General features: G+C 41.6%; 1 protein-coding gene across 1 annotated transcript in view; it reads left to right on the plus strand.

The window, feature by feature from the left end:
• KIAA1549L (KIAA1549 like) overlaps nucleotides 1-20,097 on the plus strand; it is a 112,521-nt gene that overhangs the window by 70,354 nt on the left and 22,070 nt on the right. The window contains exons 13-16 of the mRNA XM_079310131.1: nucleotides 2,480-2,607; nucleotides 10,629-10,804; nucleotides 12,318-12,535; nucleotides 16,941-17,070. Coding sequence (XP_079166257.1) covers nucleotides 2,480-2,607; nucleotides 10,629-10,804; nucleotides 12,318-12,535; nucleotides 16,941-17,070 — 652 coding nt within the window. The remainder of the gene's footprint in view (nucleotides 1-2,479; nucleotides 2,608-10,628; nucleotides 10,805-12,317; nucleotides 12,536-16,940; nucleotides 17,071-20,097) is intronic.

Here is a 20,097-nt window from a genome sequence, read left to right on the forward strand (position 1 = left end):
ACAAATTGAAGTGTGAGGGGTAGGTCCTACAGTGCATGTGAACCAAACAGCACCTGTGCCTTTAAAAGTGTTCCATCCTTTGGAAAAATGACAAATGGAAGATGACCATGGCACCCACAGTGGTTGCTGGTTCTGGGCAGGTCAGGTCTTTGCAGGGATTGTTGTTTAAAATATTCTGAAGCCTCTCCAAAGCCATGTGTAAATACACATAAAAATTGGAAACCAGCCCTGTTAATTAATCCTCTAACCAAAGTGATTAAGCACTTCACTCAGTCCTTTGACTGAATGCAGAAATCCCCCACTTAATTTGCACCATTTGAAACAAATGCTGATAAACAAACTTGATCCAGTAAAGTGTGCTGAACCTTGGTGCCCCTCTAAGCAAATAACTGAGTTAGTTTTCCCTCTTTCAGGGTGATTACTTGAGTAAGTGAGAACATGTAGAATTTCAGTATTTTCCATTCCCAGGAGCTGTGTCTGGAAATGGAATTTAATGGTTGCTGAAGATGAAGAAATATTTCTTGACCTTTCTGTGTTTGCTCTTTCATTCAGGGTACTTTACAGCCTGGAAAGGTCAATTCAAACCAGACAGCCATGAAGTGGCTGGTAACTGATCAGAGCATCTTTTCTGCTACCACCACTGAAAGAAACTTCTCAGTTAATAATGTGAGGGCCACTTAAAAATGAATATTTGGATGAATATTTGGATTAGTGTACCACAGAAATAGTTGATCACTTCTTTTCTGTGTTTCCAAGTTGAGCAAATTTTCTTCAGGTGTTGGTCTGTCCCTGGATGGATTTTTTTTTACTGGGCTGGGATTATTCATTTAGCAGTGACAGACATCTTTATAGGGAGGAATGCTGCTCCTCAAAAATTCTTATTTTCAGTGGAATTTCCCAAGGAAACCCACTGGCTGGACCAAGCTGGATTGTATGCTGGGTTCTTCTAGAGCCCTGTAGCTGGAAGGAGCCTGTCTCAAATTTTACATATTTCCACCTAGGCTATCTTCAAAATGGAATCCCCAAGAATTGCTTTTCTCGTATTTGTCCCTTGCTGTTCTGAGCAGGCAGGGTGGTCAGACCTGGAGGTAAATGAAGGTTTCAAGCTGATGATGCAGTACTGGCAATGATTTACAGGATGGTTTTGACAGTTGTTTTGTCTTATCATTTTCTGGTGATAAAATCACTGTGACAGCAATAGAATTTGATTTGATTCTTTTTCTCTGTAAATGGAAGCCTCTGTGGCTAGGCCCATTTTTTCCCCTCTAATGTAACCTCTCTACATCACCCTGTCACTGCCCATGACAACCCAGTGGTAGATTGCAGGTAGGTTTGTGCACAACTACATAGGTCTGTGGAGAGTTTTCATTCCCTTTGTGGCAAGACATGTGAAAAAAAAAAAAAAAAATGTGACTGTGCCTGGATGTGGCCTAGCACCAAATGTACAATTTTCTACTGTGGCCTGCATTAGGATTTGAGTAACATGTCCACCCCAAAGAGCAGAGAGGCTGTGGTGGGCCCATTCCTGTCCCTGCTCTTTGCTGGGAGGGAATGCACAGCAGCTCTGCTCTCCCTCCTCACCCTGGGCAGGGATAAGTTTCAGGACAAGGAATGCAATGGCTGATTAAAAAGAAGCATTTCCTGAGGGGTTTCAGCCTATGAGGGTGCTAGTTAAACCAGGGTATGTGCCAAAAGGAGAAAAGGAGAATTTTCTCATCAAGTTGTGTGTGTATATGTGCAAAGTGAGCAAGGGTATTTTGCATTGTGGCTGGCAACAGCTGACTGCAAATGAAGGCTAAATAATAAAGGAATCAGTTCAGCTATGCATCCTAAAACAAAGGTCTACTTTATTTTGTCTGGGTTAATGCCACTGAATTGACAATGGGGTTTTTTGTCCTTGGTGGTGGCACTTTTTATCATTGTGGGGCTTATACATGAGGAGCAGGTGCATCCTGAGCCACCAAGATGCCCATCAGTCCTGAACTAATCGATAAAATTGTGCTCACCTCCCATCACTCTGTGGTTGGATGCTGCTGGGAACCAGGGAAAAAGCAAGCCTTGAGTTTCTCAGGATGCACAAGGGCAAGAAATTATAACAATGATTAACACCTGCAGGGTGGGTGAGAGATGTGTGTCTCATGAAGTTTTGCACAAAGCATGATTTCAAAGAGGTGTTGCCTTCTTGGACACATGAGCCTTTTCTATTCTGTTTTGCACAAACTACCCTGTATAAATGTGGTGTTTCTTTAAAGAAAGCTCTCTCTTTTTGCACGAGGAACTATGTTCCATTATCCTTTCCTCCTCTCCTATAGCTGAAAATGCAACAGCAAAGCTCCTACCTTTGCTGTGCCGCTGTTTCTATTCTGTCTCTTTTTGGTACCAGAGTTGAAAACTCAGTGATGCAAACTGTGAAATGACCTTGAGGGGAAGTTTGGGAGGAGAAACTCATGTCCTGCCTTGTTGCTGTGGTTCCTTGCAGCCCATCCCCAAGCCAGAGTGGCTCCATCCTCAGCAATGGCTCGGGGAAGCCCAGCTCGGGCAGGAGCTCCCTGCAGAAAGTGATGGCACCTCAGAAAGCGGCGAAAGAAGAGGGCAGGAAGAGGAATGGTGAGAAATGTTCTCTGTGTCACACCCACACAGACAACAGGGACCTTGGAGCCAACTGCTGGTCCCCTCAGCAGCCCCTGGGCGCTCTGTGTGCAGCTCATTTTTGGGTTTTCTCCTTCCCCTTCACTGCTTCTCCAGATCCCATGAAACATCACCATCTTTGCTCTTTTTTGTTCTTCCTTTTTTTGTTCTTCCCTCCTTTTTTCTTTTTTTCTTGGAACACCAGTAAACTAACGAAGATGTGATGCTTCTTAGTAGGGTTTGCACCTTTTTCTGTTGTGTAGATCCCTAAGATATTAATTTCCTCTTCTGCTGCTGCCAAGCTGACCCAGGTCTAATGAAGATGAATTAATTAGATAAAAATTAATTTGAGAAAGTGTGAAACACCCAGTGCTTTGTCTTTCCTTGCATCGGTGGCACACCTGTTTGTCATTAACACCTGCTGTTAGCTTTTTCTGATGCACCTGGGATGTCACACTGGATATTTCTTATAAGACCTTGGTTAATGGTGGTGACCTTGTGACTTGAGATGGATCAGGAATATCTTATGAGAGAACTACCCAATCCCCTTTAGTTACTACCCAAAGTTACAGCTTTGTTCCCATAGCTATGTTTTCTTTATGAATAGAGAACTGGCTAACAGGTTCTAAGTTTCAAGGGGGTTAATCATTTTTTCACATGTAGCTCATTTTACAGGACAACAACATTTGTGTTTTCCACAGTTAAAAGCTGTAATTTATGAATTCTTCCTCCTTACCCATCCAGGAAAGTCAGTATTCAAACCAGTGCTGAGTGCTCTTTACATGGCTAGACAAAATAATGTAGTGAAGATATTTTTTGTCTTGTTAGGTTTTACATCTTCAAAGAAAATTGGTAAGAATTCAGTTTTGTTTGGTTTTTTTTTAAAGAATTGACTAGCCACCTTTCTTCTGATCCGGGCTGGAGTGCATTTCTAGAACATCCACATGCTACCTAAATAAGTCTCTGAATGTAGTGGAAGGAAATGGTGATTATTTTAAATCTTAATTTCATTAGAGTTTAGGAGGGACCTGTGCATGAGGCTGCAGAGCCCTCCTGGTAGAGGCTTCAGCTCCTTTTGGAGGAACTCTCTCCACTCCACTGCCATGGCACTAAAAAGGCTCACTTGGCCATCTGGCAAGGGTGGGAAAGGGAATAAATACCTTGTTCCCTAGTAAAGAGAGGGGAAGTTTTCAGCTGTAGGCATATCTTTATTGTATGTTTAGGAGAGTTTCCTCAAACAACCCTTTCAGAACAGCTTCTGAGAAGGAGAACATGGTTATGGCAGATGAAATGACCTCCCCTCATCAGATTTAATGGAGTTCAGTTTGGAGTTGTGTGATCCCAAATACCTGATGAAGTTGAAATTAAAACCCAAAACCTCAAGGTCCCCATCACTTCTCATCCCAGAACCCGCACTTTGCTCCCCTGTGTTGTGTTTACCAACGCTGCTGTCACCTCTGAAAATTTGTGCTTTCTGCAGGGTTTTACCTTCACCCAGAGTGTTTGGCACCCACAGAAGGTGCTGATTTTCCTTCCAGTCTCAGCAGGAAGCTGCTTTTCTCCCAGCTGTTTGCCTGAGCCTGCTCCAGCTCCCCAGCCTGGCTGCTGGCTCTCGCACACGCGCCTCGGCAAAAGCAGCAGCAGATTTTCTCCTCTGAGCAGCAGCATCTCCAGACTGGAATGAATCCCTTGATGGTCACATGTTGGATTTGGGGACTCCAAGTCAGAGTGGCTCATTAGTTGCCATAGCTACAGGCCAATTTTAGATTCTATTTCTTGCTGACATTTAGTTACAGGGAGGAATGGCAGCGCTGGATGTTACCTCAGTACGTAAATTCTGTATATCAAAATTGGCTCCACATGGAGTGTGTCAGGGCTGTGAGTGAACAATGTGAAAGCAGCACAGACTGACAGGCTTGGCTTCAGGACCTGATGCTTTAAAGGATCAGGAGAACTCTCCAGCTGAGCATTATTTCTACAGAAAACCCAACGTATCTGCTTTAGTCAAACAGTGATTAAGATTTTGCAAGATAACACCATGTTTTTTCTTGAAGAACACTTATTATTACACAATTAGAAAGTTTTCTTTCTATAAGGTGATTTCTACATTTGTTTACTTTAGGCACTCAAAAAAAAAAAAAAAAAGCAACATTTTTTAAAAAGTGCCCAGTTATGTAATGAATCAGCCAACAGAGGTACTGGCAGTTTCTGAGATGGGTTTGTAAGAAAATGTGGAAGAGAAGAACAGGATATTAGTAGCTCTGCCCTGGGCTGAACCCACCCAGACCTAGAGAACTAAACCAGCCCACAGTGCAACCTTTCCTTTCCCCAGCTCCTCACTAAATGAAGCCAATGAAATTCATATAGGTTGTTTTTCAACCATTAAGTGCTTGATCTTGCAACCTTCCCAATAACATCTTTGGAAGAGTGTGAGTGCTTGTTCCTTTTTTTTTTAAAGAAAACCAAAAGCTTTGATTTGCTATCAATTCTTAATGTAGCATGGGACTCCCCAATTTTTGGGCTAAGAACTTGTGTGGTTGAGCTCAGGTTTATACTTAAACCTCATCACCACAGGTGGAGATGCACAAGCAGCATTCCCAAAGAGTCAAACTTCTTTGTGTAAGAAACTTTCCCCAGCTGGACCAATTTCTCATTTTCCAATCATTTGGACATTATCTTTGAAAACAGATGTAACTTTTCAAAAGTCATTCAGTCAAGTGCCTCACTCCTTTTTAAAATATCAGTCTCTAAGACTATCATTTCCTTTGTCCAGGCAAGAGTTGTCTACAGGAGCAAAGTGACAGGGGAAAAAGCCTGTCTGTATTATTGGTTTAGCTAAAATCAAAGGGATTTTTGTAAGTCAGCCAAGCTTTGATACATTGCCTCCTTTATTCTACTAAAGCGTGGGCCACCACTTTTCACTCTGTCTGATGTGGCAGCTCAGCAGCAGAGCTGTTTTTCTGAATTTCTGAGCAGTTGTCTGTGGTGACTCAAAATAAAGTGAATTATGGCTACAGCAGCATTGCCTAGTGGCAGTGATGCAGCAGCTTGGACACAGAGTTAGTATGCATTCCCTCATCCTGAAGAATTATTTTCATTTGCTCCCCAAATGGGAGTTAATTAGGGATGTTGTCTAGCTCTTCACCTCCTCACAGCAAGCTCCTAGACTTTTTGAAGTAATTTACTATATTTAACCACAGGGGGGTAAAAACCCCCAAGAATAAACAAAATCCACCTGTTTAGCTGAAATCCTTTGTGTTGGCACCAGTTGCTATTTAACTTCCAGAAGTTTCACACACTGATTTCCTTTCCTCCCAAGATTTCAGCTTGTGTGACACAGACTAACTCTTCCCCTTACTGTTTCCATTTCTTCCACTTCCCTTTTTTTTTTGTTGTTATTTGCTTTAAATAGGGAGAGCACTGTGACCCTGCTAACATCCTGCTGGTGACTGTGAATCCTTTTTTTCTTCAGACTTACTCAATATAATTTCTTCTCTTTTTTTGGACCCTTTTTGGTTGCTGTTCTCATGACAAGAAAATACTGCATGCTGTGTTGCTAAGGCTGTGTTGCAGCAGATCCCTGAGGGATCTGGGATCTGCAAGTGGTCACACAATTAAATAATTCTTCATTCACCTTTGCCTTCCCCTCTGGATGACTTTTGCTGTGCCACTGATGCAGTCTGGCAGGAGTTTTCACCCAAGCAGTAGTGAAAAGAGCATGTAGATGTTCCTGCCCTCAGACCCAGTCTGGATGGCTGAGATTTTTCACTAATATGTCAGCACTGAAGAAGACAAATGTACAGTTTTATTGTGCAAACAGAAAACTCTTTCTGCAAAGGTTTTTAAAACCCCTGGGACACCATTTCCTTAAAGAATATTCTGTTGTAGGCTCTCATGTCTTTCCTGTCTTTTGTGTGTTCATCATCCCTGTCAGTTAAATAATTTTCTTTTAATTAGTGAACATACCTACTTATTACAGAAGTGCCAGCCAAGAAAAGGGGCAGGTGGATTCACTGGAAATATTATGAAATATGTGATCTCTTTTTGAGAGACTTTGATGTTTAGAAAGATGAGGCAGATGTGGTTGGAGAAGAAGACATAACCACACAGAGAGATCCTTGCTCCTGCTTATGAGGACAGGAAACCTTCACAAAAAAGGGAACAGAACAAGCAGCTAAGGAGCAAGTAGTCACCCTGTGCACACAGTTTCACTGGAAACCTGCAAATGCCACTTTGGAGATCTCAAAGGACCTGCCCAGGTCCCTGCTTCAGGATCCCAGGCAAACCCAGGCTGCAGCATCACCAAGATTTAGCAGAATTTTACACCTAAGGAAATACTGTCCAGGAGGAGCCATGAGCTGCTTCCATTGGTCTGTGAGCTGTCTGAAAATACAGTATTGGTGCTGTTTGTGGGAGGTTTAGCACTGCACTGTCTCAGAGCTGGGTGTGATTGTCACAGGGTGTGTGTGTACACAAGTGTGTAACACTGCAATATCTTACAGAGAGTGCTTCTGTCCAGGACAGGTTCAAATACTAATGTTGGCAAACTTGTATTTTACTTAGAGGCCTATAAATTCCTTCAGAAACAGATTTTTTTTTATTACTCAAAGCTCATATTTGTATCTTTCTGGAGATAATAATCTTACCAAAGCAATGACTTGGACGATATAGAAAAAAGTATATATTTTTTTCTTTATATAGAAATTCTTTCTAAAATGAAAATTAGTTCCCCATTATTAAATCATGTTCAGAAGTCAGGATTTCTGTTTGAAGTACTGATACCTGGGCTTTTTCCTAAGGAGCTATTTTAGGTAGGTGACATTGCAGGTATATTCTGAGGTATGGTTACAATTTTTGCCTTCCCTTCATGTAAGATAAATCTTCAAAAATGCTTCATTGAGTGATGTAAGAAAAGGCAGAGCATGTCCACCTGCTTGTAGGTGTTTTCCACGTTTTGGCTTTATGAGTTTTTTCCCTGTCTGAGGGCTTCCAAAATATTTCAAATGGTTGTTTCTGAGCAGGACAGCACAAATTTTTGTTTCAGGTGTCTGGCTGGAAGCTTGCCTGATTCACAGGCAATTTAAGTGTCCTTAATTTTTTTTTTTTTTTTTTTTTTTTTTTTTTTTTTTTTTTTTTTAGGTGAAAGTATTTTAGTCCTTTTTTTTTTCTTCATTCCAGCTGACAAAAAGCATCACTTTTTTTTTTTTTACTCTAAATCATTAACTAGATAAAAATAGAATAGCTCACGTGTCTAATTGTCTTTTAAGCATCCAGAGCTGCAGTCCCAGAGCCCCTTTTCCTTGGGACCAGCTGGTCACGGGTGGGCAGCACCACCTGCTGGCATTCCTGGCTGGAATGCATCAGTCTGAAAACAGAAATTTCAAACACCACTTTTAAACCATGCTGAGAACTACAACAAGCAACTTGTGAGTGACAAGTGCTGGGATGGACTGGCCCAGGGCAGGGATACACTGCAGAAACAAACACTCCAGGACTTCTCCAGAGTTTCTCTGAACTTCCTTTGGTTTGTTTTTCAGAGTTTGGAGGTTGTTGGGGCTCAGTCATGTCATAAAAGGTTGCTGGAAATTCTCTAGGAGCAAATGAAATTCCCAGTTCTTGCTACAGCTGTTATAGCAGTGTGCCAGTGGCTTCAGACCACAGACTCTGTCACCTTCCCTAAGTGGGGAAAAAACCTTTTAGATTATAAGTGAACAAATGGTAAGACAAGTGTAATAAAACCCCAAATTCCAAATCCAGTGCACTGCAGTGGGTGCAGGAGTTGTGTGCTCACCTTTGAGAGGGCTGATGCTGAGGGTGCTCTGTGGTGTTAGTGCTGCCCATCAGAATTAGCTCTCAGCTGTGGTTTCTGATTCTTTCCACCCTTAATTTTTCTTTCCTTTCATGAGTCCTAGAGGAATTCTGTTTCATTAAGAAAAGCTCTTGGTTTCTGCTCCTGAAAGGAGGTCTGAGGGGATACCCCATGCATCTGCAGGTAGCTGAGCTCTCTGTGGTTTCAAAATCCCTCCAGGGAAGAGCATCCACACTTCGCCTTTATTCTCACTGTAAGGAGAATTCCTCCCTGCTCACCTGTGCTCAGTGCCAGGTGAGGATCCCCTCATTCTCTGGTCCTGCTGTGCTGTCCTGGTGGTCCCTGGCAGTGGCTACCACCCAGCTGGGCTCATGAGCCACTCATTCTGCTGAGCAAACACCTCTGGAGAGTCTGAAGCCCAGGAGGGACAGGAGCATCCAACACTCACTAAAGCTTCTGCTGTGTTTGGACAGCTCTGTGGAGCTGCAGGGACAATATTTAATTGTTGCACAATGATTTAACCCCCATCTATTGCTCAAGTGGTGCCCACTCCAGCCACCCTGAGCACAGACAGGGATAATGAGCTTACTCAGTGGGTTCATAATTTATGTTACTGCTGTCAAATATTTCCTTAGCAAAGTCACTGGCTGTCTAAACTGCTGAGTTTATACAAGTCCATTGTAATTTGTGCAGTGATTAAATATTAAACCAGAGTGTATTTTCAGAGGAAATAAATTTGGAGCAGACCACTTTGTTCTTTAGCAGAGGATCTCTGCTCCTGTCAGTTAGGAGATGGAATAAGCATTCTTCCCTCTAATAGCATAATTATTCAAAAATGTTTGCAAGGATCTCTTTGTAGAATTTGTGCTCATGCTTTAGTGTCACTCTTTCATTTCAAAATGTGGGTTAGAGTTTTCAGATTCAACAGCTGACAAAGTGATGCAGGTTTGCAAAAAAGTTTGGAGGAGAAAGTGCCCAATTGCATGTGGAAGAGTTACCCATTTTTATAGAAATCGAAAACTAAAGATGCTTTGCCATGCCATTTAATTTTAAAGATTTACAGAAGCCTTTTTTCTGGCTCTTAATAAATTTTAACAGCTTAACTTCACAGAGACCTGAGGTACTGCTTACAAAGCAAGAAATTAACATAAGATTAGATACCATCAGTTTCTTAAGCATTTTTAACACACAGTAGAAAATGCTTTTATTTTAATAAATCATGATTTTTGCATTAATAAGTTTTGAAAAAGAAAACTACTTATTTTAGCAAATTTTGAGTCTTGCAGCATAAGACAGAAAAAAATAAAACCCTTGGGTTTGATCAGGTGTAGCTACAGGTGCCTTGGCACTTGGGCACTTGTGTGTGCATTTCCATGTGAAACCTAGGAAATCAGTCTCAATCTCATCATCTGAAGGTCCTGAGTTTGATCCTCACATGGGGCACCACTTTATTGCTTTTTAATCTTCTTTTTCTCTTCTTGATTGAATTGAATTGCACAGCAGATGGTATTTTGTGTTTGGACTCACATGCTTATTCTTACCTATGTTACACTTAGTGCTACAGCCTTTCTATCTAACAAGCTAAAAATGGTGAAATGGCAATGTATCTCTCTCATTACAAGGTCTTTTAAGACTTAACTTGTCCCATTAAGAACTAACACCTAATTTTTTTTACTTTTAACCCAATGACCAAACACCTGTGACCCGCAGTGCAACATTTTTTATCCAATCACAAAAGCACCACACAGACCCATGAAGAGGAAGGTGAAGAAGAAAGAAACCTCTGCCCCAAAACCTTCATCTTGCCCTCCATATACTGCTGTATTCTAAAACCTCAAATTCTATTTTCCCCATGTGATATTACACACTTCTAGTCAAACTACACACCAGTGATTCTACCACTCAATTTTGGAAGCATTCTCTAAGGGTTCAGGTTAATAGCAGTGTTCTTTTGGGGGGTCAGAGCCTGACAGCACAGAAAATTCAAAACTCCCAGTTTCCAGGGCTCTAACAACATCTACATTAACTTCCACTGTCATTTCCTGTGTCATTCTCCTTTTTTCCATGAACACACAAAGTGACCCAACGGGATGTTTTTCCCAGTGTCTCCCAGCACACCACCAACCCAAACTCCCCCTAGAGCAGGCAGGGATGTCAGTGTCCTTGTGCTGAGTGGTTTGCTGTTCTCTAGTGGCTGTGAGTGATGAAGAGGAAGGAGGGATCCTGTTTGATAATGCCAAGGCTGCTGCAGATCCCTTTGACACCTCCTCGGGCTCGGTGCAGCTCATCGCCGTCAAACCCGTGCCCCTGCCTGCTGCCCACGCTGCCTCAGAGAGGAGCCACCACTCTGCCATCACCAATGGGGAGGTAAGACCTGCCTGAGAGGCCTTCCAGGTGTTTTCTTGGCTGCAGCCACGAGTGGGATGATGTCAAGCCTGTTAGAGCTGAGGGCAGCTAGGGGTGTCTCACCTTTGTGCTGTATGAAGTTCCATCAGCGCTGTGGGCTCAGAAATCTGACAGTTTAAGATCTGCTCTTTCACAGTTCACCTGTGAATGCCTGCAGCCTTGGAAGAGGTGATTTTCTATATTCCTGCCCACCCAGTGTCCCTCTCTCCTATTTAAAAAAGCGAGTCATGAAGGCAGAAAGCAGAATAAGAGCTTTTCCTACATGAATTCTGTGGCTGGGGAGGAAAATATGTATAGATCGTCTGGGTGCCAAGCTGATCTTTCTATACTGGGCAATTATCTCAACTGATTGAGTGGAGTTTTTGTTTTGTTGGGGTTTTTTTGTTCTGTTTTTTTAAAATTTTGATTGAGTGAGAAGAGGTGCACTGTGACCACAGCCTTGCTCTGTGCTCCAGGTGCAGTTGTTTTGAAGGCAAAAATTGGGGTGGCACAAATGTCTGCTCCAGGTGCTGGCCAATTATCATACTTTGACTGCAATACTCATGTTTTGATGTAAACTTAATCAAGACTAATCCATTTACAAAGGACTGAAGCTTTTAGGAAGTTGTTGAACATGATGGGAACAAGACACAGAGGTGCCTTGTTTACAAACTCAAACTGCAACAGTCATTTAAACAGCTAAAACCAGTTTAAAAGCAGCAGGGAAGGCTGCTGCCAGCGACACTGAAAAAGACTGTCATCAGAGGCCCCTTGTGGGATTGGATTGTTGCAGCCTGTTGTGCTCCATTTCATACTTGTATTCTAAATCCTGATGTGCCATGGAGCTTCCAAGCTTGGGGAAAGGCTTATTTAGCTTTCAGCATCTTTTCTGTAAGGCAGCAGGATGGCACTGCTGGTGCTGTGTGCTGCCTTACACACACAATTCCTGTAGTGTGAGAAGACTGTGGAATTTGCCTCTGGAAGCACAAAGCTCAAGGAAATTCCTGATTTCCAATGAACTTGCAGCTTGAAGCAGGAGAGAAATTCTCTCAGTGCTTAGGAGAAACCGTGGGACTAAACTGTGCCAGGACAGACCAAAAATAAGAGATGTGTAAAGAAGCATATAAACAAAATAAACATTTGATGGCATTTCACTGGAGCTCTTCCCAGCCACCAGAGGTGACTTCTTTAGGGTTTTGTGCAGCCAGGGGTGATGTCCTGTACCCCAGCAGGGTTTCCAGGGGGGATCTGTGCCCGTGGGTCACAGCAGTTGGCTGACACCACCCGTGTTTTTCCCTCAGTGGGTGTCTCTGAGTCACTGTTGTAATGGCACACAGCTTTCTCAGGCTAAAATTATTTAACCATCTGCCAAGCCATAAAAATGCAGCGGCTCTGTTCACTTGCAGCTCCTTGCTGCTTGCAGATGGCACAGGGGGATGATCCTCTGCAGGTAGCCAGCCCACCAGCAGCCCTGAAACTTCTTCTTGCCTTTTAGGTGAACAAGGCTTTGAAGCAGAAGTCGGACATAGAGCACTACCGCAACAAGCTGCGCCTGAAAGCCAAGAGGAAAGGCTACTATGATTTCCCACAGGCTGAGAGCAACAAGGCACTGACAGACAGGAAGAGGATGTATGAGAAAAACCAGAAAGAGCTTGACCACATTTTGGATCCAGATGCAGATGTCTCGTCTCCATTTGCTGAGCCTAAGAACAGGTGAGGCTTTTTATTTGCAGTGCTTCGTCTGGGAGGTGAGTTGAGCCAGAGGGGCTGATTTAATGAGCCAAGTGTTTTTGGGTGCTCTCTGGTCCCTTCTTTATAAGGAAAAAGGTGCTGTGTGGTTAACACACAATTGGAAAGAAACAAAAATAAGGGAGGGGACTGTTGCAAGTTCTTGTGAGTCATTCTCAAAGGTAAACAGAAAAAGTGGTAGTAATGTTGTTGGTAATAGAGCAGGCTTTATGCAGGAAGTTAGCATCTGAATTGGTTTTTTTTTTTTTTCCAAAATACAGTGCTGTTGGTGTTTTGTCATTATTTTAAGCTGAGTGTCACTATTGCAGTGGTCATGAGCCAGCAGAGCCAGTGTGCTGTCCATGTAAGCCCTGCAGTGACAATATCTGTGTGTGCCTGTCATTGGTGAATTCCTGTGCCTTTAACAGAGAAATTCACCATTGGCTCATCTGTCACGTGCAGCTGGCACATTGTATAACACTGCCAATGTTTGATTAACACTTGCCTGTCTCCTGGCACAGGAGTAGCATCCAAAACCCTGTTTTAGCAATGAGGGGGCAGTGCAGGTGCTGGTTGTGCCTGAGCTGCTGCCGTGGGTGGATGCTCTCTGAAACACAAACTGGGACCTTGGAAAGAGGAGATCACACCAGTCCTGCCCCAGGAGCTGCACAGGGCACAGATTCCTCTTCCTTGGATGGTGTGAAGGGTGATAAGAGAGGGTGTTTGCACACCTTGCACAGGAGGGCTCTGGCTCTGTAATAAGGGACTGAAATCAGCTGATCCTCGAGAGAAAAAGGGACACTGAAGCACCTTTCCCTTGGAAATGGCCCTCAGGCCTGGAGGTGCAACCTTGCAGCTCATCTCCTGGAAAGCTCAGACCAAAACTTTCCTCTGAGGGTAAAGAGTCTGCAGTCAAAGCATGGCTGGAGACACAGGCACTGCACAGAGTGCAGCTGCAGCAATCACCCTCAGGGCACAGGATGAAAGAGGCTGTGATGGGAACTACAGGAGCACTGTGGGCTGAGCTGAGATCAGATGTGTGTCTGTAGGTCTAGGGCTCAGTGGCTGAGGGATGCTGCTCTGGAAGAGCTGTTTGCCAGAGCTGCACTGGTCAGTGAAGAGAAAAGGTGCTGACCCAGCTGTATCTTATATTCTGGATGTCCTGGGCACTATTTCCTTGTGCAGTTTTGCAGTTTGTTGTGCACTGAGAAGGTAAGAAATGGAGCTTTCCCACCATGTGCTCTGCACACTCTGTCCAGGAGGTACAGACAGAGCACTGGGAACCTTGGCTGAGGAATTAATTTAGTCCAGGGAGCTGGAAAGTTCCCCCAACCCATTGGTGTGGCTGTGACTGATTGAGGCATTCATTTGGATACTCATTAATGTCACAGATGTTGAAAACCTTCACCTGAAGCTTTAACACAACCACACTTTGGTTTTTTGTTGGATTTTTTTTTTTTTTTGTTCACGTGCCAGGGTGTGGGAAGATCCCAGACATTTTTTTCCTGAGTGTTTTCCAGTGTGTTGTGTAAATCTGTCACAGGCTATTTGGGACAGTGGTCCCTGGCATGATGGAAAGTGTTGGGAGGCAGGTAAACCCCTGATTTCAATGTGTAGCTACACCATAAAAGGCTGGACTTGTTAAATATATTATCTGTATCCCTACATGAGGAGAGACAACCACTTCTGATGCATTTTCTGTGAAGACACAGAACACTTAATGAACTCCACAGATGCTGCAGATGTTTAAAAACAAACCAGTTCTGAATTCTGTGCTAAAATTTCCATTTTAAGACTTGGAACTGAATTTGATATGCTGCAACACACATGACAATTATTGCCCTTATTTTTCTAAGAAAAATAAAATGGCTAAAATGCTATCCTATAAGATGGCTAAAATGTGTCCACTGCTGGAGGAAAACCTTGAAAAATACTGCAAGGTAATGTGGAATTTGGCTATTGATAGATGAATATATACAATTGCATTTATGTAATGAAACAATATTGTTTTAAAAGCAATCTGGTTAAGCATACAATTAAAAAAAATATTTCTTTTCTGATCTGAATCATTGTTACAACAATTAAAACTTGAAAAATTGCAATTTTTAAAATGACATCACTAAAAACAAAGCCAAAGATTTCAAAGTTTCTAGGGAAAAGGTCTATTCTACTCTTTCCTGTTTTGTATATATTCCTCTCACTTAAGTCACATTGTTACAGCACTTCCAAAACACATTAAAAAATAGGGATTGTTGATTACCCAAAGTTACCTTTATATTTTGAATTAATTTTAAATTGTATTTGAAAGTGATTTACAAAAACTTGCTGCTAAATGATTTGATTTTTTTCCAGAACAAAGAGCTTGTGCTCTAGGTACCTTTCATTCATCAGTCCCATAATTTTCATGTTTTAAAACATTCCAGCTGTGCTCCCAGAGGGCACCTAACCCATTTGAATGCCAGTTGTTCCTGTTCATACCTCCTTTCTCATTAGCAAAGCTCCTTTAAATGAGGTGATTGGCAATCTCAAGGTAATTTTTAAGAGCCTACTGATGATATGCACTATTCTTGGATTTTCTTTAATGGTTTGTAATCAGGTCAAGAATCTGCCTGTTTTACAGGGCTGTATATTTGAATCCCTTAGAAAATATATCACAATTGCCTCAACTAAGTATTTATGGATGCATTGTAAAACAGATGAAATTTTAGAGACCTTTGATGTAAGAAGATGAAGATTGTCAGATCTGATTACCCTGTGCATAACCCTGTTTTCTGGTAATATCAATGGTACAGTCAGAGAAAGATCCAGAGGAAGAAAGAATTTCTTCAATATTATTTTTGGAGGGGAAACTTATTCCAAAATCTCTGCTTGTGTTCTTGGGACTTTCAAACACGAGCATGGTGATTTGGGAGCAAAGGTCACACAGAAGTTTTGGAAAGTTGCCTTAAAACTAAATAAATGCCTGAGTAATTTTTAAAATCAGAAGCATAAAATTGATTTTTCCCCCCCTACCTTTTATCCTGTCTGATCATGTAAATGTCCTACTTTCTGGATTTCTGCAAATCAGTTTCGGCTGCTCTAATCTGTCAAGGCAAAAACTGCTGTTAACAAGATCTGGAATAACAGGAGAATTATTTATCAGTGAATTAATTTGGGCTGTCTTGTCTGTTCTTTTCATTGATGGCTCTTGGGACATTAAACCATGAAGTGACTTGAAAGTGACTTCAGACATAACAGTGCAACTTGTCGACTTCACTATGAGCATTGGCAGGTCCCCTGTGTAAAACACTCAGCACAGGGATGTGTTAGGTGACCTGATCTAATTTTAATATTCTGAATGGAGTAATTGCAGAAAAATAGCAAGGCTGGGCAGAGATAACTTTGTATCAGGCTCTAGCAGTGTAATTCTGTGTTAATAAATGAAGCTGGCATGCCATTATTTCATCTGGTCTCCTTCAGAACTTCTCTGGAGTGTGCAACAGAATGAGTAATGGCCAGACACAGTGTGAGAACAACTCATAGACTCTGCTGGTGTAGAATTTGCCTTCCTAAAAGATGCAGCTTGATGGAGCATGAAGCTCCTGTGCCAGCATTTGGCAAACCCTCCTGCAGATATTCACAGACACGCTCTGCATTTCACAGAGGGATGCTGCATTTGTTCTTTGTATAACCAGCAACAGAAATGGTTTTGCTGGGGAGATTACTGGGTATTTTGGATATTCAGTTTTATTCTGCTTTTCCATTGAGTTTGCTTCCCCTTGGTTTGGACTCCCAGCAATGGAAGCCCCAGTGCCCAGGGATGAGCAGCACTTTGTCTCAGTGGAGCAGCTGAATCCCAGGAATCACAGCTCCCTGAGAAAGCAGTGGACAGTCACCAATGTGGTTATTTAAAACCAGCATCTTGCAAGCAGCTTCCTCCCACTGCTGTGTTCTCCCTGTTCCCTTTGCTGGGGGTTTGGTTCAGTGGAGTGTTTTTCTGCTTCTCTCTCCTTGCTCAGGATCAGCAATCAAAATCTCTGCTTCCCATCTGTGTGTGTGGGAGATCTGTTATTTTTTTTTTATATGTTTTTTTAAATGGATTTGAATCATATCAGCTGAAGTTAAAAGGGTCCTGATATCTCCTTGGGACATATTTAATCTGATAAGCTCCTACCATCAATATCCATGTCTACCACATGACTTTTATTTTTCTTAAACCATAAAAAAATTTAATCATCTCTTAATAAGGTTACAGATTTCTAGTACTTCATATATGTAGAAGGAATATCCTGTAACAAAGTGGCATTTTCATTTCATCATAATTTCAGAATAAAGGTGAGTATTGACAGCTACTTCCTGTCATTAATTTTTTAAATTTAATGTAACTGTTTTCTCGTTTCATGCTTTCTAGGCAGCCACTGAAGAACTCAGTGTACAGAAGCAGGCAGTCCCTGAACAGCCCCAGCCCAGGGGAAACTGAGATGGATCTCCTGGTGACTCGGGAAAGGCCTCGACGAGGCATCCGGAACAGTGGATATGATGTGAGTTCACTGGGAAACTTTTCACCTCCCCCTAAACCCAGGGAGCTGCTGATAAACCACAGGACAGACTGCCATGGGATATTTGGTGTTACAGGGGTAAATGTGCACTCAGCATCCTGAAAAGCTCAGACTCTTTAATGTACTTTATCACTCTACATCATTTCACAGTCTGAAAAACCAAAACCCCCCAAAGTATTAAATCTTGAATTTAGATAATTCTTCTAAGAGTGTGGCTACTTGACAGTGAGCTTTTTTCATTGCAATTAAAATCCTCTGTCTGTTCTGAAGAACAGCCTGGAGCTGCTTTCTTGATGCAAAGAATGAACTTCTGGGATTTTCACCCAAGTCCCCATGTCAGATTTGTGGAAATCCCCCAGGGACAGGTGTTGTCCTCTTGCTCCCATCAGAACTGGGAGAGTTTTGTGCAGGTAAATGTCAAACCCAGCCAGAGGAGATGCTGCTTTATGGTCCAAGGAGTTGTCTTGTGCAGTCTGAACAAACACTGGGTGCAAGCTGACACTGTGTGAACCCAGGAGGAGAATTAAAAATAGCCCCACACTGGGGCAATGTTGAGTTTTTCAATCCTTTGTCATGTGCAAACTACTGTAGCTCAGCCAGCCCTGAAAATCAGTCCCTAGAGAGGGTCTAAACCATTCTGGAAAACAAGGAAGCTCACCTGTGGTTGCCCATCCTTTAAACATTCTGGGTGAAAAACATTTTTTTGGGGGGTGGTGCTTCATTGTCAGCCCTCTCTCTGCCAGAAATGTGATTTTAGCAAGGTGGAAGAAAGTACCAAAGTTGGGGGGATGTGTTCAGGAATGTTTAAACCTTTTAAAAAATTATTCAGGGCATTTTGTAGTTGTCAGATTTCTGAAATGATTCTCTGAGTTTGGACACTTTCCATCATTCAGGAGTCATGTGGGGCTGTGTGAGTGGGCTGGCTGGTACACTGCTTTCTGAGGAATTAGAAATACTATGCTAATAAAAACTGGTTTTTCACAGGGGATATTTCCCTGGAAATCAATGTTGAAAACATCCTGGGAGCAGGCACAGCAGCAGATTTTAAAAATATATTTCAATATATTGTGTATGCTATATATAAAACATATTTTAAAGTAAATTTGTTAAATACCTTAAAAGCAGATTAATGACATTATGCAGATTCTGAAGTGTCCACAGAGTAATTACAAACTCAGTGTGCACATCACAGAAAAAATTCCTTTTGCCTTGCCTTTGGCTTTACTGATGAGTTACATAAAATCCCACTGCAGATTCACTGCAGTGCACCTCTCCCAGCTCTGAATGCATTCCCCCTCTGAAAAACACAGAAATGCCACCAGCAAAATGGGGCAGGATATTGAGATTTAGCTGCCCAGGGTGGGCACTGATGGATGCAGCCATGGGATTCATGGATCTCACCAACTAAATCCTTCTGGGAATGGGTGAGAAAGGGTTGGTTTGATGCTTTGTGCCCTTTCTGTTTCATGCAGCAGCACCTGGTACCTGTTTTTGGCATCTGATTTGTCACTCTGAATGTTCTAGTCTTCTCAGACTGCTGCTAACCTCTTCCTCCCAGCATGTTATTCAGCATGCCAAAGAATAGTGAAGTTTGCATTTCGTAAGCAGTGCCAAAAAATTCGATTTATGAATCAAATAGTTGGTGTTGCCTTCCTGTGGTGAGATTTTTAAAGCTTAAAAAAAATTGTGGGGGGAGTGTGAGGTGTTACCAGGACACCCAGGTTATGTGTTGAGGTTTTTCTTCCCAACAATAATAATGCTTTTATTTTTAAAGAAAAGAGATTGAGATCTCCCAGATTATTTAAGAAAACTCCTTAAGAATTCCTCAGTCATGCACACAACCACAAGGCTTCCTTTCAATACCAAATTTCTAAGTGGTTTTCTAAAATGCTTCATTCATACTTTTCTAAAATTACTTCATTCTCTATAATTGCTTTTTCTGTAATATTTCTCTCAAACATGATTCTATTTCTCAAGGCTAAAAACTGGTAAGGATAAGAGGATAAAGATACAATATTCTATATTTGTCCATATGGAATATGTATATATTCTTTTGGAGTGTACATTCTACTGTTTGATGTTCTCAGTGTATTATTTGCCTTTAAAGTGCCTTTTATAAATGAATTATTATTGCACAGTACCTAGCTTTCAATTTTAAAGACTCCCAACAGGTTTTGCTATCATCACCTTCAACTAGGAATTAGATTAAGGAGACTTTATTAACATGTTTATTATTTTTAACAAGTTAGTGAATAACTGTGTGTAGAGTAAATGCCATAATGAAAGGCTCTAGAACCTCTAGACTGCAGTAATGAAATTTATACCAGAGCAGAAAATATTTAGGCTGTTTTTGGTATAAAAGGAAGTAAATAACCTTATAATACATGTCTAAGAAATCAGTATACAAAATAATTCATGGGCATAATTTTGTTGATATGGCTAAATTAATGCAAAGCTTATAGAATAATGTTCACATAACTGATAAAGCTGCAGCAGAAGAATTGTTCAAAGGTGTATAAAGCCAGCCTCTCACTGCAGGGTTTTTTTCCCTCTTCATGTTCCTCTAGCTTTTTCTATTACACAGGAACTGTGTATGATTTTATGTAATGGTTGCATTAAGGAGTAGTGGCCTCTATTTAGTTTCAGTTGATAGGATAGCAAATGGCACACCTCAGAAAGTGATAGGAAGAATTGAAATAGATTTTAAAATATGGGAAAAATAAATTATTATTACTCTCCTCCAAAATCTTCATGTCAGCTTTTACAATGATAAATTAAAGCTGCCTTAATGTTGGCTGGGAATATGCATTTTGTGTAAATTGATATATTTTAAACATTCTGTGGGGGTCTAATGGCTTCACCAGTGAGTTGTAGTAGAAAACCTGATTTATTTCAGTACTGGGTACTAATAGGTCTGTGTGGGATTCCACTCACATTTTTGCAGGCATGAGCAAATAGAAGAACCATGGTTATTAATCATCCAGTCAGGATATTATGATTTCAGAGGCT

Source organism: Erithacus rubecula, assembly GCF_903797595.1.
Source record: "Erithacus rubecula genome assembly, chromosome: 6".
In the NCBI taxonomy this organism is placed as follows: domain Eukaryota; kingdom Metazoa; phylum Chordata; class Aves; order Passeriformes; family Muscicapidae; genus Erithacus; species Erithacus rubecula.